Source organism: Neoarius graeffei, chromosome 18, assembly GCF_027579695.1.
Source record: "Neoarius graeffei isolate fNeoGra1 chromosome 18, fNeoGra1.pri, whole genome shotgun sequence".
In the NCBI taxonomy this organism is placed as follows: Eukaryota; Metazoa; Chordata; class Actinopteri; order Siluriformes; family Ariidae; genus Neoarius; species Neoarius graeffei.
Genome location: NC_083586.1, coordinates 30,655,131 through 30,678,349, shown reverse-complemented (window position 1 = coordinate 30,678,349; position 23,219 = coordinate 30,655,131). Strand labels below are relative to the sequence as shown.

General features: G+C 42.5%; 2 protein-coding genes across 3 annotated transcripts in view; one reads left to right on the top strand and one right to left on the bottom strand.

Annotated features, from left to right (window-relative positions):
* The window catches only part of lamp1a (lysosomal associated membrane protein 1a), a 32,611-nt gene extending 25,067 nt beyond the window's left edge, over positions 1–7,544 (top strand). The window contains exons 8-9 of the mRNA XM_060898670.1: positions 597–764; positions 3,149–7,544. Coding sequence (XP_060754653.1) covers positions 597–764; positions 3,149–3,288 — 308 coding nt within the window. The 3' untranslated portion in view covers positions 3,289–7,544. The remainder of the gene's footprint in view (positions 1–596; positions 765–3,148) is intronic.
* A 2,880-nt stretch (positions 7,545–10,424) lies between these two features.
* Positions 10,425–23,219, bottom strand: part of grtp1a (growth hormone regulated TBC protein 1a) — a 57,285-nt gene continuing 44,490 nt past the window's right edge. For both annotated transcript variants that reach the window (XM_060899482.1, XM_060899483.1), the window contains 3 exons: positions 17,117–17,289; positions 14,808–14,993; positions 10,425–11,187 (listed from right to left, as the gene is read on the bottom strand). In XM_060899482.1, coding sequence (XP_060755465.1) covers positions 11,095–11,187; positions 14,808–14,993; positions 17,117–17,289 — 452 coding nt within the window. In that variant the 3' untranslated portion in view covers positions 10,425–11,094. The remainder of the gene's footprint in view (positions 11,188–14,807; positions 14,994–17,116; positions 17,290–23,219) is intronic.

Here is a 23,219-nt window from a genome sequence, read left to right as displayed (position 1 = left end):
TTCCCATCATGATTGGTGTTGCTACACCTTCCTACGATACATCTGTTAACCATTTTAATAATTGCGCGATAACGTTGAAGAAATTTGCAGAAAACCACCAGGTTGTTTTCTCATAAACAAACCAGCGCTGACGTAGGATTCAGAAGGAGGCGTCCCGCACGCGATGTCACGAAAATCAATGTTTGCCGGGAAATCCAAATGCCAAGTTTTTTCAGAGGCGGACCAGTTTGCCTCAAATGGCTTGATTTCAGCTGAATTTTTCTGGTATTGCACAAGGTAAAAAAAAAAATTGCACAAAATGCAAAATGTGACAGATATTTGACCAAAGTTTAATATAAAATAGGAGAATTACATTATGGCTTGTTTAGTAATTGTCCAGTCAGTTTTCTGGAGGGGGGGGGGACCGGAATCTAATTTGGTTTAATTGTTTTAAAAAATGGTTACAGAGCAAGTAGACATGTTTTTATTCATTAAAATGTGTCCATGTGACTGGTTACCATATGCAGTGTATATAATGTAGTTATAAGTTCTAGGAAATGATCAGCCATTAGCTCTTGATTGTAACTTGGTCTGGGTGTGTGTTCTGGTCTCTTCAGCCTCAGTCCACGTCGGCAACAGCAGTCTAGAGTACATGCAGGGAACCCTGGGCCACTCCTACATGTGCAGCGTTGAGGAGGTTCTCCCGGTGGTCAGCACTTTCACCCTCAACACGTTCGACCTGCAGGTGCAGCCCTTCGGCATCCACAACAACCAGTTTGGACCAGGTACACCAGAGCTCCTAACACTCCTTTTAACCTGATTTGGGTCGCTGTCGGAGTGATCTGTGTTCAGTCACACTAGGCTGTGATTTTCATTAAGATGCGATCTGTTCTTCTGGACGAGCAGTTGTGGTGCTGAAGGGTGTCTGTGATGTGATTTCCTGTTGCTGTGACTTTAATCCTTTGATGTCATAGCAGTGCATTTCATTAACGAACACATCACGCTATTTACAAGTTTATAGTTGCATTTAATGATGTGGAACATCTGCATAAGTTATAGCAGCTATAAACAATCGTAACCCCACCGCTTCTTGCCATGTTACTGAGAGAGTGCCAAGTCCTGTCCTCAAGACTCTCTCTCCTGAGATGAAGCTCCACCATAAGAACAGTAATAAGCCTTTTGTTGTAGTAGTCGTCTTACGGTGAGTGTCTGATATGCAGGTCCCTGTGTAATTTTGTATGGAAACAATAACGATTAAAACCTCTCCACCCTGGATCTCTTCATCCCTCTGGGGGACTTCTGTCACCTTCACCCAGTGTGAAGAACCTTGGGGTTGTGTTCGATGACAAACTCTTATCTTCCGCGAACATCGCTGCAGTGACCCGGACGTGTAGGTTTCGTCCTCTAGAACATCTGAAGGATCTGCCCTTTCCTCACTACCTCCTCTACTCAGCTCCTGGTCCAAGTGCTGATCCTCTCCTGCTTTGGCCTTCCAGCTTCTGCCATCAGACCCCTGCAGCTCACCTGGTCTACAACCTTCTTCGTTCTTCCCATGTCACCCCCTCTGTTTGCTGCCCTTCACTGGCTCCCTGTCACAGCTCGCATCAGGCTTGTAGTACTTGAGTCCGACTTGTGACTCGACTTGGACTTGAGCACTGATGACTCGGACTCGTGCATTAACTGCATTCGGACTCTGAGACGAGGACTCGGATTTTTTCTTTATTTTTTTTGTAACGTGCCGTAATAATTTGGCATAAGATATTTATATCTACATTAATTTTTGTACAAAGTTCGTGTAAGAGTGCGTGCCTTGGCGCGTGCATCAGAGAGACTCTCGGGCGCACTAGACAGCGCATGTGCACCGTAAATGACTCGCACCTGCACAGGATTAAGGCACGATCAGCACCCGATTATTAAAAACTGTGAAAGCACACTTGCTTTGCGAAGTGTTGAGTCGCGTTGCTGATACATTACCGAGCCTTGTTTCCTGTTTTCTCGTTTTTGATTCTGCCGAGTCTACGTGAGCCTGTTTGTGCCTCGCTTGACCTGTTGCCTGTCTCACTGTTTTATTATTTTGCCTGCCGTTCTGGATCGTTCACCTGTCTTCATTTGTATTAATAAACGCACCTCCTGCACTTGCATCCGTCTCCCAACCATCTCTGGTAGAATACTTTGCTCTCCCTGATAAAGAGAAGCACATTCACTTGTTCATAGGTCATGTTCAGGAACAAACTAATGTTAATGGCGCTAAAACAGCCACTGACAAACGGTGCAGTCGGAGTCTTGGACTCGACTCAGACTTTTTTTTTTTTTAAAAAAACATGATTTGACTTGGACTTGAACGCTGGGGACTTGAGGTTTAGTGACTCAACTACAATACTGGCTCGCATCAAATTTAAGACACCGGTGCTATCGTACCAGGCAGTCAAGGGGTTCGGTCTAGCATACTTCCAGAGACTGATCAGACCCTACATGCCATTCAGATCCCTATGCTCCACTGCTTCTGGTCGCCTGGCTCCTCCTTCTCTCCTCCTCTTCTTCCCAGCCCGCTCAAGACTGCCATCTGTCCTGGTTCCACGTTGGTGGAATGACCTTCCCATTGAGGTCAGAACTGCTGACTCCCTGTCCAGACTGAAGACGCACACCTCTCCTGCGTCCCTTCCCACTGTATGATCACACAGCGGTCCTGACCAGCCCAGGTTGTGTACTGTCTTGCCTGGGGTTAGCTGTTGGAGTTTTATTTTCCTCTAGTTAACTCTACTTTCAGCTCATTTGTATGGTTGAATTGTTTGGGTTTTTTTTTTTTTCTTTTCCCCCTTGGCTGCTTGCTGAGTCTTGTTACTTCAACAGAATATTACACCAAGTCTTATTCGGTCACTTGTTCAGTTGGCACTAGAACGTTCTTGTTTAGGAATTTGTGCACCTGACACTTGCACTCGTAGTACGTCACTCTGGATAGGAGCGTCTGCTAAATGACTAATGTAATGTGATCACTGTAGCCAGCACTACTGTCAAATCTGCTGTTTATAGAAAATAGACACCTTCTGACTAATCAGATTCAAGAATATCCAAAGTGTTCTAACCCACAGGCTGAATAATGCAACTCTAACACAGTGTCCAGATAATAATTGGTATCATTTTTATGTGCCATTTCTTTGCTTCTTTCTAGCTGATGTATGTCCAATGCAGAAGGACAACATGCTGGTGCCCATCATTGTCGGAGCTTGTCTGGCTGGCCTCGTCCTCATAGTCCTCATCGCCTACTTGATCGGCAGGAAGAGAAGTCACGCTGGCTACCAGACCATCTAAACCATTATTGTCTGATTAGGACTATACTTTGCATATGTGAGAGCTTTGAGAATAATTTTTTTTTTCTCCCCCGCCCAGGTTGTTAAATCTTTTATATTATATGGACACCAAGTGTTTTACTGGGAAATACACCATTCGTATTTTTCATACAAGCTACATCCGGGGACATGGAGAACCAAAACCGTGACCCAAATCTCTCTATGTCGCTCATGAGGAAATGAATTATGATAAATTTGGGTACTTTGTGAATGAGTCTATATAATAAAAAGAAAATCACATGTTTGCTTGAAGGTATGAAGTTTATCATGTGTTGGAAAAACTCATCTTTCATACGAAATACATCATGGAGCTGAGTGACGTTTCACTCCGATGATGTCACTCCTAGCGTTTTCCTGCTGACTATACGTGCTCTGTCAAAATGGTGAACTGGTTCAAAATTAAAACTCTTCTGATTTAACTCCTGGGTTTTTTTTTTTTTTGGTGGAAGTGTCCATATAATATAAAGAACGTTACATGGTTGCATGAAGATATGAAGTTTTTGTCGTGTTGAAAATATTTTCACTCACTCGTGAAATATACATTCACCACTCAAAGATATCTTCATACAACCATGCAATATCCTCTATATCTTCATTCGGTCCCCTACTCTTAGATTACATAAGAAAAATGGGCATCTAAATATTATTGCTAACTGACCGACTCCTGTTGAAATGTGGATTTGCAGGAGTCACCAGTGACACCTGTACAGTAGGTGGCAGCCTAAATCTAAAATATGGGCCAGTAATTCCTCATTAAACAGAGGGAAGTGTTGCCACTCTAGCACCATGTCCCACCCCCACCCCCCACCTCTAATCCAATAAACCCTGACTCCTCCACTTGGGATTAGTTAACGCTAAAGCTTGTACCTCCGATTTCCCTCTTCTGACAAAGGAAACGCCCTCTCGACTTGGAAAGTTTATGAAGGTCTCAAACACCGAGTTCAGCACATGACACGCTGTCAAAAGTAAATAAAATGATCAACACAGCTACATTAGTTGGTTAAATCTCTAACACTGGCCATGCAGTTTTGAGAAAGTAAATAGCTCAAACTCATGGTCATGTTAGCTGGCTAGCTTGTTGGTAAAAAAGGGAAAGAACATGCACCGTCATGGCTAACCCCCTTTTTTTTTTTTTTTTAAAAAAAAGCCTACTTTTATGGCTTGAATATGTGTTGCACTTGAAAAATGACATTTCTTCTTGCTTCTGAATTGAACGCAGATTAATGGTTCGTAATTCAGAAGCAGGCTGCTGATTGGACAGTTGAGAAGCCTGATTACGGAAGCTGGAGGTGAATATTCTACCCATCGCTGTTTGCGGTGACGTCAAGCTTTCTCAAGTATCGAAGAAGTACTTTCAGCTGTAGCTGAGGAAACCAGTTTTACTAGAATGAGTGGGTGGGGGAGAATAACATCGCGAGTAGCTGGAAGCTGATAGTTACTATTTAACTAGGTGGAAGAACCGGGAAGTGATGGATTGGGGTTTATAGAACATTACGCCGTTAACTTTACAGCAACAGCCACCTTTGCACTTGGCTCGCTAGCTTACATGTTCTCAACAGTGATGACGCATTCAAATCGAATAGATCATGCTTTCAACATGGGAATGCAAACAAAAGGCAAAGTCAAGAGAAGATTTGGGGATGCCAAGCATGGAAGCTAGCGAATGACTTGGGCTTTATGCAGAAGATGTATCGTTAGAAACGAGATTGTTGGGAACATCAACACGTGTCTCGGTGTTGTTGGTGAATCAGTAAGAAAAGATTCCATACGATTAAAGTTAGTTACATGACAAGTGAATATTACGTAGTGAATAACAGAAGAGTGGGCTGATGGGTAAATACACTTGGAACAAAATACAACAGGGTTCAAATCCAGCAGCTGACTGGGGCCTTTCTGTGTGGAGTTTGCATGTTCTGTCCGTGCCTGCTCAGGTTTCATCCTACAGTCTACTCAAAACTGCCCCCCAGGCGTGAATGTGAGGTGTGTGAGCCCCGAGATTGGCGTCCTGTCCAGGGTGAACCTCGCTTCTCGCCCAATGTCAGCTGGGATTGGCTCCAGCTCATCCGTGACCTGCAGTGGAGAAGCAGCATGGAAAATGGACAGATGATGGAGGAGGAGGATAAATGTTGCACGTTAGATGGAGGTCGAGCAAAATTTGGCTTCCATTTTTAATTGGATCCTTTTTTTATGATTTAATCTTGTTTTAGTGATCACGGCTGACTTCTTTGGATCAACATCTGCTCGCTTCTAAGAGGTCATTAAGTATGTGGAAGAACTACTCACATGGAGCTTGTAAGGCTACAAGTGACCATGTGAGTTATAAAATGGCTAAGAAGTTTCAAACATCTCTACTCTGGAATTAACCAGCCTTTGATTTTTATAGCACAGATATTCAAGATGGAAGGGTGGGGATGTGGACTAACCTGACCCACACGAGTGTGTCTGGGTGCGTATGACCTAAAAGAGAGACGGACTGAGCCTGATACCAAGCTTGAAGGATAACGGCATCGAATGACGAACCGCTTACACGCTCAGGTTAAATAATTGATGCGCTTGTCTCGTATTTCCTCTCGGTTGAGTTGAGGCTTGGATCGTATTCTTGCTGTCTTTGTCGCAATTTCTCACGGAGGAATTTAGCTAGGAAACGTTCTCAGGGTGGTGTAATTACGCTCAAGTCGACACGAATCTCTCTTGACGTGTTTAGAAAAGGACATACTGCCAGCAATTTGATTCAGTCATTGGTCTGCTTTGGTGAATATTAAAACGCACTTCGTCCGATTCACCATCCAGAACCCGTTTCACATCCTTAGGTGTGATGCACCAAAGACGTCTTGCTCAGCGTTGACGTGTGGTTAGGCCTTCAGTGGATTGGGTTCGTGTAAGAGTGGTGTGTGTGTGTGTGTGTGTGTGTGGGTGGGTTTTTTTTTTTGTCTAAATATTCTTTCCACTTTTTTTTTTTTTTTTTTTTTAAATGGTGGCCATTTTTAACTTTTCTGGCTATTCCATTGATTTAAAAGGGAAAACTGATCATCTGTACACACGCTATTTTACTTCCTCACCCAGTCAGTGCGTTTACATGCACATCCAAATCGAGCTACTGTCGGTAATCGAGCTAAGGGTCCCAGCAGGGGTGCCAGAGAAATCCAATCCTACATGCACACAAGAAAATCGAGCTATTGTGTGAGGTACATTGTGCACCCGAGCCACAGGTGGCGCTACACGCCCCATCGTGTTGGTACACTTCCGGTTGTCGTCATGAAGAGCTATTCAAGAGTATAAACAAAGTTATCAGTTCTGTGTTTACAAGAAGAACGATGCTGAATGAGCATGAACTCTATCTCCTCATTGCTCCAGAAGTGCACGTTTCTACTACTGTTGTCATGCCGACCGAGGCTGTTGTGTTTCTCGCTTGTGGTCTCGTCACTTCAGGAAGGGGCAGTGCTGAAGTAAGTAGCTCGACTACGTAGATCGATAGGGTTTACGTGCACTAAGTAGCTCGGCTACAATCGCATAATCCAGGTCGTGTAGCTCGATTACGAGAAATCCAGTTCGTTTCGATTTCAGCCGAGCGAAGGTGTATCCATGGCATTTAGAACTTCGATTTCAGTCGAGCAACGGCAGAAATTTGATTTTCTCTATGTGCATGTAAACGCACTGAGTGATACTAATCAACAGCATGACCTTTTGACTCCATACGCTGATTAGTCACTTTCGATAATGGCCTAAACTTTAGGTTTTCTCAAACAAAGCTGACCAATAATTAAGCCTCAAATGCAGTTTAATTTTTCATGTTGCATTATATGAAAACTACAGCTCCTGTAGCAGAACCTAACTGGAGATACTTTTCAGGGGGAGGAGTTACATAACGTGGGGCGTAGCAGCTGTCGGTGTACAGAACATTTTGAGGACTCTGAAATTATCTTCAGGGATATTATCAACATCTCGAGCACATAATGAAACCTTTCTCATGAAATACTGACCAGGACAAAAGTCAAAGAAAAGTATCTAATTTCAGTGTGTGTGTGTGCGCTTTGCCATTCAGATTTTTTTTTTTTTGTTCCCTTCATTGTATTCTGTACAGCTGATTGTGTTTGCTTTGTCTGATCTCTTTTGGTTGAAGGTTTGCTCATATATAACAGCAGTGATCTGATCTTTTATTTTTGTAGAGGACGTTTTTAATGCGTGGTGGTCAGGCCAATAAATGAAGTGAACACTTTATTTGTCCTGCTGTGTTCTATAATTTACACAAATATCTCTGCATGTATAACGCTGAAGAAGTAAATCTTCCACTGGATTGCCGCATTGCATCATACCACCTCGCCTGTGGAGAAGCCGAGATCTACACTACACTGAAAACGACAAGCGAAAAGATATTGGAGTCGAGTTTATCAAGCATTTCCAGCTCCAAGATCACAACAAACCAACTGTAAGACTACTGCGACCTGTTTCTAGACATGAGTCAAGTAAATAAAGAGTCTTGTTCTACACGCCCAGAAAACAAAGTACATCGCTGTACCTTTAGGAGTACAACGGCTTGTTACAGGTACTTAGAGTACCTGTTAAATACTGCTTGGGAACATGTACGCACCTTTTTGGCCCTGAAAAGGTGCCCTAGGGAGTACATTAGTGTAGATTGTATCTTGGGGGACAGAAGCTACTGTACCCCTGTTTCTCGCAGTGTATTGCCAGATAATTTTTTGCTCATTTTCAGGATTTATTTCTAGAAATGAGCAAAATTACCTGCCAACACAACAAGAAAGTGTTACAGGGCACCGGAAGTGACCTTGGAGGGGGTACTTCCGGGTCAGGTCAACAAACTTATGCGATGAGGATATCCTCTTGTGCCAAGTATTCCTTTCAGAGTTCTCTCACTTGTGTGAAAAGCCACAGCTGAGCACTTATTTAAAGTTCTATGACGCTTTTTGAGATCTCACACTGTAGTCCGTGTACTGCCGGGTCAGTTCGGCACCATGGAAACAAGGTTGTAGTGAAGCCTAAATGTACATAAACACTTTATGCACCTCCTATATTTCTGAAATGGCACGTCGGCCCCTGCCAACAGAGTTTACACAACTTTAACTTTTGCTAACATTTACAGTTTCTTGACAGTGTGACCAATCAGATTTGTCTCCTGCTAGAGGGTTTGCACTGACGTCACTGAATGCTGAAGTGACCGAGTGGTTAATGCTGTGAAAATCTAAATGGCAAAACTGAAACCTTACAAAAGAACATCTTTCTCTCCCCGTGTCCATGCTGGGGCTCTTAATATGGAAAGTTGTAAATGAAATTAATGTAAAAAAAAAAAAAGTCTAGAAGTTTAATAATCTCATCTCATCATCTCTAGCCGCTTTATCCTGTTCTACAGGGTCGCAGGCAAGCTGGAGCCTATCCCAGCTGATTACGGGCGAAAGGCGGGGTACACCCTGGACAAGTCGCCAGGTCATCACAGGGCTGACACATAGACACAGACAACCATTCACATTCACACCTACGGTCAATTTAGAGTCACCAGTTAACCTAACCTGCATGTCTTTGGACTGTGGGGGAAACCGGAGCACCCGGAGGAAACCCACGCGGACACGGCGAGAACATGCAAACTCCGCACAGAAAGGCCCTCGCCGGCCACGGGGCTTGAACCCAGAACCTTCTTGCTGTGAGGCAACAGCGCTAACCACTACACCACCGTGCCGCCCAGTTTAATAATCTTGTATTGATTATTCCTGTGATCACTTGTAGTGGTTATAGCAGATAATCATGACACTGGAGACTCATTCCATTAATGTTTATCTCACAGGTTTCACCAGATCAATGATTTACATTTTACTTAATTTTTAGAAAAGTAAAATGCTTTTAATTAGCCTTAATTTTATATCCAGCAGTTGTATAAACTTACACGCTCCATTGGTTGATTTTTTAATATTTCTGCAGACTACAATTATACATTAGTTCAACCCATGAAAGTTTTCTTACTCAGGCGGTTAGTATGGAGCTGTCTGTCCACTGACACATGCTCTGTAAAATTTTGTGGTAAAATTGTCCCCCCACCCCATGAGAACACATGATCATATGGACTCAGGTTGTCCTAAGTACAGAGGTGGACAGAGTACCCGACTTCATTAAGTCAAAGTACAGATCCCACTGGTCAAATGTTGCTCTGATACAAGTCAAAGTTTTAACTTTTAATACTTAAAATACTTAAGTACATTCATCAACGCATTGTTTATTATTGCCACAACGCTTACAAAACCTAACACTGTTACCAAAGACAGAAACATGAACACATGCTGTGTATCATGGTGGTTTAAGCTAGCTAGTCAGTGAAGCTCCACCTGCCATGCTAGCAAACTCCTTTTCAAACTCGAAACCATATTGGGTAGCTAACGCTACTAAAAAGAGTTCTGTTTATTTGGCAAGATTATGCTAAAATGTTTCTGAAAGTACTTCAGATAAGTGTTCAATTTAACTAGCTATGTGTAAGTGTTAGCCGTGGACAAGGCTACGGCAACTTGGCAGGAAAATCCATAGAAAGTCATTTGACTAACCAGACTGCATAGCTATTGCGACGTTATCGCTAGCTCTAAAAGCACAGACAACTTCATTACAAGCTTTCTCTTGGAGTAAAACCTTTATATCCCTCAATATGCTTCCGCAGGTTGGACGGCGAGTTTTTGTAGGCTGTGATGTGGTTCATTTTCAGCAAAGAAAGCAAAAACATTTAAAATGAAAGGAATCTTTAATCCTTTCAGAAAACTGAAACATGGGTTCTGGGTAAAGCCATGAGTGCGTTCATTCCCCAGAAGAACCGCCTCCTTCCATTCTGCCATCAACTGATCGTGTTAAATAACGCTGCTGAGAAATCACAACTTGATTTTACGGTCTACGAACAGGACGTGACCCGAATGATTTTCGCGGGTGCTGCCGAGACGTAAAGCCATCACATTTTAGAAAAGAAAAAAAAAAAAAATCCACTTTCAAAGCTGCTTCATAGTAACGAGGACCTTGACAGAAATGTAGTGGAGCGAAAAGTACAATATTTGCCTTTCAAATGTAGTGAAGCAGAGGTGGACAGTAACAAAAGTACATAACGCATGCAGGTGCTGATTTTAATCCAGTTCACTTTATTATTTTTCATTTAGAAAACTGACTACACAATTAGGAGCTAATTAGAAAGTGCAGCACTGTATCACAAGAAAATTCTTCCTTCTATTGGTGTTTATAAAGTGATTGTAGGTGTCTAGAGAACTAATCTGATAAGTTGTTGGTCCAGGAAATTGACATTTCACAAACATCCTTGAGGAGAAAAAAAAAAAAAGTGTACCCAGTGTAAAAATGCAACAGTACCAAGCTCTTTATTTCACAGTAGGTGTAACAAGTCATCAAAATCTGATAGATCCCAAAATGGTCCATCTAGAAAAATGTGCAAGGTAACAAATAACTGTACAAGCTTGTGGAGGAAAGGCTACATCATGCTCATACCTGTAAAGTCTTGTGCCAGTCATCCCCCCCCAAAAAAAAAAAAAAAAAAGTGGTCGCTCAGCTTACTAACTACTTACTAGTCTATATAATTAAATATGAAGTGTACTGGAGGTCACAAAGCCTGGTTTCTTACTGTAGTGTAGTTTAGTGTTGAGGTTCTAAATATATTTCCCTGTACCGTCACTTAATAATTCATCAGGTTGGGAACAGTTTCAGCCATCAGATTTTAAAAAAAAAAAAAAAAAACAGCCCACAGGACAAGTCTGGAATGTTTGAGGCGTTAGGGGCCGAGTCAAGATTCTTCAGCCATAATCCGTGCTCGGTGCACCACCCGCAGCTTGGTGATGGTCGCCATGGAGAGGCTTCCGGGTTCTTTAAAAATGTTCTGCAGAAAAGACAGGAAAAGAGCTGGATTAGAAAATTAGTAAGGCTGCCACACAAGAGGAATGCAAGCATGGAAAAACTGCTTAAAAAGAAAGTCTAGCCTCTACAAACATTTTCTGCATTCGAAACCCTTCGAAGTACATCGTGTACTTGCAGGGATTCAAGTGTAAACTGTGAGTAAAGTCACTATAGAATCACACACACACGAGCCCGTCATCGTATATCGTCATGTATAAGGGAATAAGTTGAAATGAATTCTCTCCCCTTTGAAAAACATCAGACCAGGATTGTTTTCCTACATGCACATCTTCAGGTGGTATACTGCAAGTGTTTAAAGTCTCATCAAACCGGTGAGGAGGAGGAGTGCTTACAAGACACATGGACAGGATGATTCCTATACCCCCCCCCCCAAAAAAAAAGCTCTTTGTAGAGGATATAATAAATAAACACGACAAAGATTTTGTATTAACTTGCATACATAAGGTCAGCATTTAAGAGACCAAGCAGATTAATATATGCTTGGGGGGGGGGTTTGGCTCTGGTCCCCACCATTATAGCTTTATTTATATTCGATGCGTACAAGGAGTCAAAGACTCGTAACAATAAAACACACTCCTACAAGTCAAGTAGTCAGTCAAGTGTTTAAAAATGCCAGGAAAGCTAGATAAAACGCACACTACCGGTGTCAAATATCTGCTGCGTCCCTTTCCGCTGACGGACGGCGTAGAGCAGGGCTGACAAACTGTTTATCAGTTCACTTTATTGTTGGTAATCACTGAGTGACATTATATACCCATATACCAGACATCTCACTGTTAATCTGAACAAAATAATTTACTGATCACACCAATACCACATCAGTGTTGCCAAGGACAGTGATGAGGTAATAACTGACAAACGATATATTGTGTAGCTACCACGGGCGATTGCTCTAAGACAACGAGGGAGGCTCAGCCTCCTCTAAAAATGACGAACATCGTGTAGGATGAATTGCGCTAGGCTTATGTTATAGCCGACCTTATAACATTGCTATTTCAGATCCAGAATCATAGAAATATATGTGCTCAACCCAACTACAGTGCGAAATCATTCCGTTATAACTTTCCCCAGTTCGCCTAACGCGTGCATGAGTTTTTCCCCCTCGTGACAGTGCGATGCAGCCCAGCCTCAGTGGACTTCAATGGCATTTGGGAGCTACGCGCTAGAGCCCTGCACTCCCGTGGGAGTCCCGCAGGACCCGACGCAAAGCAGTGCGGCGCGGGACAAATTTTGAAAGCTCATTGCGGGCGGGAGGGGGAGTGCACAATGCGGGTGCGGGCGGGAGAGGTGACGAGCTGGAATCCTGCTAACTAAAAACGTGTTAAATTAATAATTTATAAATTTTATTTTAATGTCTATCATATATAATTTCTCATCTCATTATCTCTAGCCGCTTTATCCTTCTACAGGGTCGCAGGCAAGCTGGAGCCTATCCCAGCTGACTACGGGCGAAAGGCGGGGTACACCCTGGACAAGTCGCCAGGTCATCACAGGGCTGACACATAGACACAGACAACCATTCACACTCACATTCACACCTACGGTCAATTTAGAGTCACCAGTCAACCTAACCTGCATGTCTTTGGACTGTGGGGGAAACCGGAGCACCCGGAGGAAACCCACGCGGACACGGGGAGAACATGCAAACTCCACACAGAAAGGCCCTCGCCGGCCCCGGGGCTCGAACCCAGGACCTTCTTGCTGTGAGGCGACAGTGCTAACCACTACACCACCGTGCCGCCCCCCATATATAATTTGTGCTGGATATTTTATTTGGCATTAATAAAAACATTTTAAGATGCCTAAATTTGCGGATGTGGTCTAATCTCGCGTACGTTTCCGATTCCTTTCCGCTCTTCCGTGTTTGAGATCTCCGATCATGGCAGAAGAGCAGAGCTCCTCTAGTGAAGCTCACAGTGCTTCAGAAGTAAGTGCTGCTTTAAAAAGAGGTACATTTACCGTTAAAAAGTCAAGAGTATTAGTCCTAAGTATTAAAAAAGTATTAACTAGTATTAAAAAGGACTGTGTATCGCACAGATTGTTCAATTTAAAGCTAGAAATAGACGGTGTATAATCTGAGGAGCTGGTTGTGGTTGCGCAGCACTTCATATGAGAGGAGAATGAAATCGCGGTTGGAATCATAACGCCACAGACTCGGGAAGTGCGAGTGCACAAAGCGAGAGCTGTCAATCAAAGCGAGAGCTGTCAATCATGAGCGCATGCAGCGCTCAACTTGGAACGTGTCAGCAGAATGTCAGAGTCTAAACAATAAACTTACAATAAATGAAGGATCGGTCAGTGGAGAGCTCAGCTAAGCTCAGCATGTTTAATTCCCCAAGCCAATGACAAGAACTTTCGTGAGAAATAACGCGAACATCTGCATCATGCGGGATTTGCGGGCGGGAGCGGGACTGAAAATCATAATTCTTTGCGGGAGCGGGACTGAAAATTCTGTCCCATGCAGACCTCTACTATGCGCTTTTCAATATCAAAATGCAAGACGATTATTGGACAAATACTGCAAAAACCCCTGCCCACCGGACTCCCAGCCTCAGTGGACTTCAATGGCATTTGGGAGCTCTGCGCTTTTCAATATCAAAATGCAAGACGGTTATTGGACAAACACTGCGAAAACGCCCGCCCACGGACTCCAAGCCTCACAGTGGGAGGGACATGGCAGTTTCCGCGAGGAGACTGGTGATTGGTGAAAGCGGCCGGATATTTTCTTTGATTGACAGCTCGTTTCAACTATAGACAGGCAGCGGTGAATCTCAGTTCAGTCCCATGCGGATTCGCAAGTGCTGTGGTGTATTGTAAGAGATCAGCTTACATTTCGATTTCATTCATTACATACGGTTTCTACCAGCTTTTTTAGTTTGTATATATTTTCATTGTAAATAAAGTGTAAATATAGTGTTGTCAAGTTTGCTATCTTAGTTCCAGAAATGTCGTTTATTTGAGTGACTGAACTTGAACTTGAGGGGGCTAGTCATATATTTCTCTGGATATTAATTAAACACAGCTACAATTTGGAAAACATTTTTAAACAAAAACACAGCCGAGAACATTTCACACTACAGACCTGGATTAGAAGTGAAGGGTTATCAAAATTGTCAATAAAACATTTCTCAGTCAAAATAAGTAAAATATAGGGAAAGTGTCATTGAATGAAATGTGTGGCACCCAGCTCTATGTTTGGCTCCCCAAGGTCAGTGCTTGTGCCTATTCCAGAACACTCTGCTGTTACTGCTGAGGTTCCTGACAAAGAGCTGCTTTCAATAATGATCAATTTTTAAACAACATGCCACAATTTTATAATATAAAATGTTAAAATATACCCCTCCCCCCCAACACCACCATCATGTATATTGGACAGTAGGCTAATGGGCCAAAAGAACCTGTTATTTCACAGTTTGTGACACTGGCAACAATCAGCCAGATCAGAGGCAAGAGTATGGGCAAAATTGATGTTTTTTTTCTTTTTTCTCTTAAAATCTGGAAATATCGTAACCGACCAGCCTCCCGTTTGAAAGGCTACCAGCCGCCACTGGTAGCTACAGGTAGGTCACAGCCAAAGCCTACCTGCATGAACGGGTGGCAGTCCTCCACAAAGGCTCCTCTGGTGATCTGTTTGAAACGGTCGCAGATGTCCGGGAGGTTCTGAGCCTGAGAGATCAGGACCTGGTTGTGACGGATCAGAGTGAGCGCCACACGGAATAGGATCTTGGAGCCCTCGTAGAAAAGGCAGTCCCATATGCGCAGAACAGTCTTGAAAAGGGGAAAAAAAAAAAGCCACAAAAAAAAATTTAAATAAGACAGCACATTGACTGTCTGCATTGACTGACTGCACATTGGTTCATTGCAGTTGACCTGCCATCCACGGACACTACATACAACGCTGTAGGATAAAAGCACAGAGCATCTTTAGGGACACACATACCACCCAGCTCATTCTTTGCTCAGGAATAAACAAAAAATACTCAACATGCAACCTGAGACATTGTAGACGGGACAGTATCACCACACACAGAGCACATTTTTCCCAGCCACAGTCAGAGTGATGGCAAAAACACATAACAGAAGGGAAGAAGGTCTACTTAATCTCAAAAGAGTAATATTTTTAAATGAAAGCAGCATTGTTTTACATTGTGTTTTTAGCAGGCATTTCATATGCAATATTATTAGACATACAGGACACGCCCCCATGGAATAAAAACGCGTTCTATTCCCTTCTAGCAGGTTTCATTCATTTGGTTTGATAGCATGCAATATTATATCGCTTATCCTATGTGTACTGCACCACTCTACCCAATGGACAATGAGTGTGCAGTATTGTTATATTGCATGTTGTCAAGACAACATGACGTCACATGTCAGACACATAAAAGCGACTGACAATTTGTAAACAAACATGGCCGTGAGGTTTGCTTCATTAAAAGTGGAAAATTGAGGGAATTTTGGCTGACCGGTCGCTCCGTTGCGTGTAGCTCTTGATGTTGATTTTAAAAGTAGCCAAGTAAATTACACGGGGGGGGGGGGGGGGGGGGGTCAAGTCATTAGTTTTCTTTTGTTACAGACATGTAAAAGTTTTTTTCCTTTACCTGACATGTTTCGACGGTGTAACTTCCGGAAGACGGAAGTTACACTGTCGAAACATGTCAGGTAAAGGAAAAAACACTTACATGTCTGTAACAAAAGAAAACTAATGACTTGATTTAATAAGAAGACATAATGAACGTGATACATCTATTACACGGGGGGATAATAATAATAATAAAAAATAAATAAATATTATTATTTGGCTTAACTGCACTAGCATTGGCCTTTGCTAACACTACACCGGCTAGAAGGTAACTGGACTGCCGCACTAACAGCACCGAGTCGCGGGTAAGCTAGCGTTGACCTTCACCAACACGAGTGATGAATGCTACACCGGCTAGAAGGTAACTGGACTGCCGCACTAACAGCACCGAGTCGCGGGTAAGCTAGCGTTGACCTTCACCAACACGAGTGATGAATGTTACACCGGCTGGAAGGTAACTGGACTGCCGCACTAAACAGCACTGAGTCGCAGGTAAGCTAGCACTGACCTTCACCAACACTAGTGATGAATGCTACACTGGCTGGAAGGTAACTGGACTGCCGCACTAACTCGCAGGTAAGGTAGCGCTGGCCTTTGAGAATGCAGATATGAAGTGTATAATAGGCTCTTTTTTTTTTTCATGGTCTGTTAGATACATTCTTCAGCTAGCATGATATTGAACTCGTCTTCAACTTGTTCAGCATCATGCTAGCTGAATGGAATGCATCTGGTACACCATGCTAATATGAGTTACATGTGCGCCTTAGTGTTTTTCTATTATTTACTTGTATTTTTGTATCTTAACGTATTCTATAGTGAGTATTTTATTGCACTTTGTCTTTTTACTAATTTAATTTCTTCCCCCCCCCTTTATTGCTGACTAAGAACTTTGCACAAAAATTCCTATGTACTGTACTGTCAGTGCATACAAAATGGCAAATAAATTTCTGAATCTGGTTTTCAACAATTTGTGCAGTTTCTTCTTCAAAAGATGGCGTAATGTTGGGAGAATTATCAACTATTACAAAAAGAATCATGTTACAATGTTGGTGCAGAAAGACGCCAGGGTCTGGATTTTAAAACGCTGTTCTACATCACAATTTTTCTGCAGGAGTATAGTGATTCCCATTACTCTAAAACAGGAAGTGTTTATTATTGTTCTCTTACACAAGATTCATATATTGAGAAGAGAAAAAAAACAAAAAAAACAAAACTGATTGCTCTTCTTCCTCATCTCAATAAATCGCATCACCTCGACATCTTCATCCCATCTTGTTTCTCACTTTGGACACGATGTCCACACTCTTACCTCTACAGGTAGGATGTCAATAAAGAGGCAGATGAACCAGCGCGACACCACCAGTGTCCACATAACGTCGTGTTTCACCATGGCCTGCCAAACAGCTGGCACTTTAACCTTCACCAGCTCTCCCAGCACCTCCTGGTCTGTCTTCAGGCCCAACATGGCTGGTGTGTAGTAATCTAGGAGATGGAGAGTTAACAGAGGTCAGCTAGGAGACTGCTCATTTCACGTACACTTGTGTTCAAAATAATAGCGGTCCAACACGACTAACCAGATGAAATCACTGTTTTTGGTGGAAATTATATTACTACATGGCAAATAATTTACCAGTAGGTGTAGTAGAGTCATAGAAAACCAACAGACCCAACATTCATGATATGCATGCTCCTGAGTCTGTGTAATCGAATAATTAAGTGAAAGGGATGTGTTCAAAATAATAGCAGTGTGGAGTTTAATTAGTGAGATCATTCATTCTGTGAAAAAACAGATGTCAGTCAGGTGGCCCTAATTTAGGCTACATCCACACGACAATGAGATGTTATTTAAAAATATATCGCATCCAAATGGGCAACGATCAGTAAAATATCAGGTCCATATGGCAACGCAACGCTTGCTGAAAACGATGCAATACACATGCCACACCTCTAGGGGCGCTGTAAGACGGTCCCTTCGGAGACACCAGAACAATAGAAGTAGTAAGGACGCATGCACAAACTATTATGCGCGAGATTTCATATTAGCCACAAAGTCAGGAAAATCTGTTCGTAAAATTACATTATAATGACCAAATACAATGAAAAGTATTTTTCCAGTCTCACCTGTGAAAGGTAATCCCATGTGATCTCGTTTGGACGGTAAACCTGTTGGTTCAGTTAAACGCAGCACATGAATCTGTATTCTCCGCTTTGACCTATCCAATATGGAGGCGAGGATGACGTATGATTCTACGCGGAAGGCGGCGTCTTTAATGGTCCGGAATAAATTGAATGTTACACGTTGATGGATTAATTTGCTCTTCTACGCCCTTTTTGAGGAATGTATTGTAGGACTTAAACCAACATCTGAAGAGGTGAGATCGCTCCTTTTTTTCCCCATTTTTGCTGGCGGGATTGACTCTGCCCTAAGGGCAGAGTCTCTCTCTCTCTCACTTTGCACCATTACACAATAAATATTCACAGTGAAAATATTTTGTAAGCGCGTTTCATGAACCAAGTTATAGGATTTGTTGACAACTCACATCGAGTTCGTTACACTTCTACCCAGCGTGAAGCACTCACAGTCATGTGGTTGTGACGTCATCGTAAACAAATCCGTTCTACTCATCCAGACGACTTCACAACGGCAACGTTGCCAGATCTTTCCACTCTGGAACCCGTTCTCAAAAAGATTGCGTTTTGGGCACCCAAAACGCCGGTGCCGTGTGGACGCCAGGCCTAAATGATAAGCAATTGTATCGGAGTCACCTGAATCCGTTGCCGTGTGGACAGGGCCTTAAGGATGAAGCCAGCACATGTTGTACATGCATTTCTCTCTGAAAACCTGAGAAACATGGGTCGTTCAAGACATTGTTCAGAAGAACAGCGTGCTTTGATTAAAACGTTGATTGGAGAGGTAAAACATATACTGTAAAGTGCAGAAAATGATGGGCTGCTCAGCTAAAATGATCTCCAGTGCTTTAAAATGGACAGCAAAGCCAGAGAGACGTGGAAGAAAACAGAAGACTACCATTCGAATGGATCGAAGAATAGCCAGAATGGCAAAGACTCAGCCAGTGATCAGCTCCAGGGTGATCAAAGACGGTCTGAAGTTACCTGTGAGTACTGTGACAATTAGAAGATGCCTGTGTGAAGCTAATCTATCGGCAAGAAGCTCCCGCAAAGTTCCACTGTTAAAAAAAAGATGTGCTGAAGAGGATACAATTTGCCAAAGAACACATCGACTGGCCTAAAGAGAAATGGAAAAACATTTTGTGGACTGATGAAAGTAAAATTGTTCTTTTTGGGTCCAAGAGCCGCAGACAGTTTTTCAGACGACCCCCAAACACTGAATTCAAGCCACAGTACACTCTGAAGACAGTGAAGCATGGTGGTGCAAGCATCATGATATGGGGATGTTTCTCTTACTGTGGTGTTGGGCCCATTTACCGCATACCAGGGATCATGGATCAGTTTGCATATATCAAAATACTTGGAGGTCATGTTGCCTTATGCTGAAGAGGAAATGCCCTTGAAATGGGTGTTTCAACAAGACAACGACCCCAAACACACCAGTAAGCGAGCAGCATCAGGGTTCAAGACCAACAAAATGAAAGTTATGGAGCGGCCAGCCCAATCCCCGGACCTTAATCCGATAGAAAACTTGTGGGGTGACATCAAAAATGCTGTTTCTGAGGCAAAACCAAGAAATGCAGAGGAATTGTGGAATGTTGTCAAATCATCCTGGGCTGGAATACCTGTTCACAGGTGCCAGAAGTTCTCAGAAACCGTGGTTATACAACTAAATATTAGTTTAGTGATTCACAGGAATACTAAATCCTTAAGATTTTTTCAGTTTATACAGTAAATATTTGGAGTTCGTAATGAAAAATGCAGACACTGCTATTTTTTTGAACAGCCCAATGTTCATTTTTCTTCATTTTCTGTAAAGTAATTAAAATATTGATACATTTTTCTTCATGTTTTGATGTAGAATATAATGTGCAGTGTTCCCAATGCATGGAAATAAAAACTATAAGGATTTTGAGCTTTACTCACGTTTTTAAACACACTGCTATTATTTTGAACACAACTGTACTGTATGGGTGTTAAGAACAGTGGAAAGAAAGGTCAAGATAGAGCTCATAAAAGACCAAACAGAATTCAAGCTTAAGAACGAAGAGCCTAGTTGGGCAAATAAACCTTGCTGTGTTAATAACACCAGTCTAACAAGCAGATTCACTGGATGAGAGTCTGGGAGATGCATGTGAAAGAGGGCTATTACTGCTTTCCTCTGGGTGAAAATATGACTGGACATGACGAATGATCAACCACAGACTTGTTTTTACGCAGCTTACATGCAAGACTGCATTTGCCCGATCACAGAGATTACGAGTTGGAATCATGGTGTGGCTGGGAATTGAGCAAAATTAAAGTGAGACGGGGGTCAAGCTCTCTGCTGTCAATCATGTTACCACTAGCCAGTCACAGGCAACTGTAAGCTCGTGTATGTGGAAGAGGGTAGACAGTACTTTTCGTTCACGTGTAACGTGTGAGCAGCAGTTCGAAAAGATCCAGAGGTTGGCTTTGTATCTCTCAGAGGAAACAACGGTAGCCTTCACCCTCCCTGGTTGTTAGCTAGCAAAACCAAACTGAGGAGAAAAGTGGATAGGGGGGATTTTAATAATGTTTTAAAGACAAGATTCTGAAGCTTGTTGACCGAAAAGTGAACAAAAGGCATCAGACAGATCCGGACCAGACTGCACCGAACTGTATAGTCTTATCATAGCTTTGCATTATTGTTGACTGCTGTTGAGTTGATTGGCCACGTCCAGTACCCTGGACATGCAGTATAGACCCTTTTCAGTCACGTGACCTTCGTAAACACAACCACCATTTTGGACATGTAGCGGACTTCGGCTCGAATTGGTTTGAATGCGAGGAAGGCGACAAACGGAGAACATACAAGAAAAAGGAGCGAGATGCAGAAAATACCTTCGCTATCCAGCGACGTAGGGCATTTACAGGGCGAGCAGAGGGAGAAATAACAGTAACGACACATTAGCAACGCCGTACAGAAATAAAGGTTTATGGCACAGACCCTTTCGGTTCTCGCTCATCTAGCTGCTACAATGACTGCTTAGACTGCAACAATAATACCTAACACACATTTAAGTATCCGTCGTAAAGACGTGAAACTCGTCGAGTGACGAGTGTGTTCATTGATGAGCTAACACAATCTAAAAGTAGACATACCATCACACTGCCCTGGCGCTGTGTACAGTTTACCTTCTACGGTTTGTGCACTCACTATTTGCCATTACTTTCTCCAACCGTTGTGACAGATTACAGGGAACGGCCTGGATTTAAGAGACAAATACATGTTCCTCTTGTTTTGAACACTTATTTGTAGGCAGTGCTTAATTTGTAAAGTGGGAGGTCCCGGAGCGCAGAGGATGAGCGGCTCCGGTGCGGAAAAAAAGAGGGGGGAGGGGGGCACGGCGCTGCGCTTCTGGGCATGTTTTGTAAGAACACTGCAAATTAAGTTCATCTGCAGATATTTTGTGGATGTCGTTTCATGAGAGAAATCACCAACAAGGCAGATATCAAAATCAGACATTAACACTAAATAAACTTGCATTTTTTAATTTAATTATTTGGGTTTTTTTTTTTTTTTGTTACATAGTCAAGAGAGGTGTCGGATCACCGGATCCAGTGTAAATAGCTGCCGGAGCCAACGCCCGAGGTTCCAGAGCGCGCTCCGGCTTGCTCCCCCTCAAATTAAGCGCTGTTTGTAGGACACTGCCTCTGATCTGTCCTACAGTCTACCAACAGCAAAGGAACACAACGCTAGCTAATGTCGTTAGCTAATAGCTACTACAGAAGAACAAAGAGGTTACAATGGGTTATTTTAGCCTATTTGGTTACACACTCGCCGCCACAGAATGTTAACAGCAATGTAATGCCTTTTCTGGCTAATTTTATTCGTCTTACCTCCAACAAAGTGGTCACTACACAAGCGCTGGTATGCCGAGGGCTGCCAGTCTTTCCTGTTTATGGCCGCAATCCATCTTCTCCGTCGGGATCCGATAAAATGATAACCCTTGCCTTGTTTGTTGATGGTTACTACATCCAGGTGCACAACAACATAGTGGCATGATGGAAGTCTTGCTGAAAATAAACACTTTCTTTGCTGCCGTTCCTCAATGCTGGCTGTGGTAAACTACTGGTAGTACATGTCCAAAATGGCGGCCGCGTTTGTCGTGACGTCACGTGAAAAGGGTCTATAAAGAGTTTCTGAGGGTCTGTTTATTTTGTGCTGGTAAAATGACTACTGATTTCTAGATCAGTTGATATAGCTATGGTGTTGTCTGCTTGTGTATGCTCCTAATGTCATGAGGCAAACAATTTCACTTGGCTATTCAGGCCTTTAGATTACACTAATTTGGGCACATCAAAGGAGCAAAGCAACTGTGCGAACGAGCGTAGTGAGTGAGGGGCAGTGTTGCCAGATACTGCTGACGTTTTCCAGCCCAAAATATGTTCAAAACCCACCAAAATGTAAAAATGTACTTGATGCCTATCTTGTAAAGCAAAAAATATGCAGCTGAAGACCAGTATACTATTTGTAAATCGAACAACAATGCAAACAACTTCTAAATAGCAACATGAGACCGTCAGTGCTGGAGGTGAAAAACCTGCTGTCTGGCACTCGGCTCCGTATGGTTGAATCAGATTATAACTTTGCAATCATCTGCTGTGTTCTGAATCCTACATGCACCAGTAGGTGACGTACACGCATAATATTCTGTAGGCTATGTTAAGCTACGATGCATATCTAACATCTGCATTGCTGAGGTTATTTATTTTTTATTTGTCTTTTATTTATTTATCTTTTTATTTATCCTGTTTTATTAATTTTATAGGCCTAGTTATTCTGCTTAATTTATTTTTGTCTACATCCATGTATTTTCTTCATCTGTTATCCTGATTTTTGTGGATTTGTTAGATTGTACCCATTTTATATACTTCAATTAAAAAAAAAAAAGTTAAGCTACGATGCATGGCTGAATGTAACATGAGAAGAGAGCATGGATTGCATCACTTACTAGTTTGAGAATTCAGTTCACATCGACATTTTTGTTTAAATAATACTTAATGAGATTAATGTTTACTGTTAATGATTAATTTAGGCCAATGCTCGAGTTGGGTTGTTTAAAATACCTAAGGGGTACTGGGTGAACTAGGTCTATGACTTACCTCAGTTGACCAAAGAGAGCTGTTTTTCCTGATTTCCTTCGCATATTCAAGAACATCATTCGGCCTAGGTGTTTACATTCTCTCCCATCTCTGCTTTCTAGTGGGAGTGACACTATATAAACATCTGATAAAAACCCGCTGAACTAATGTCTAAA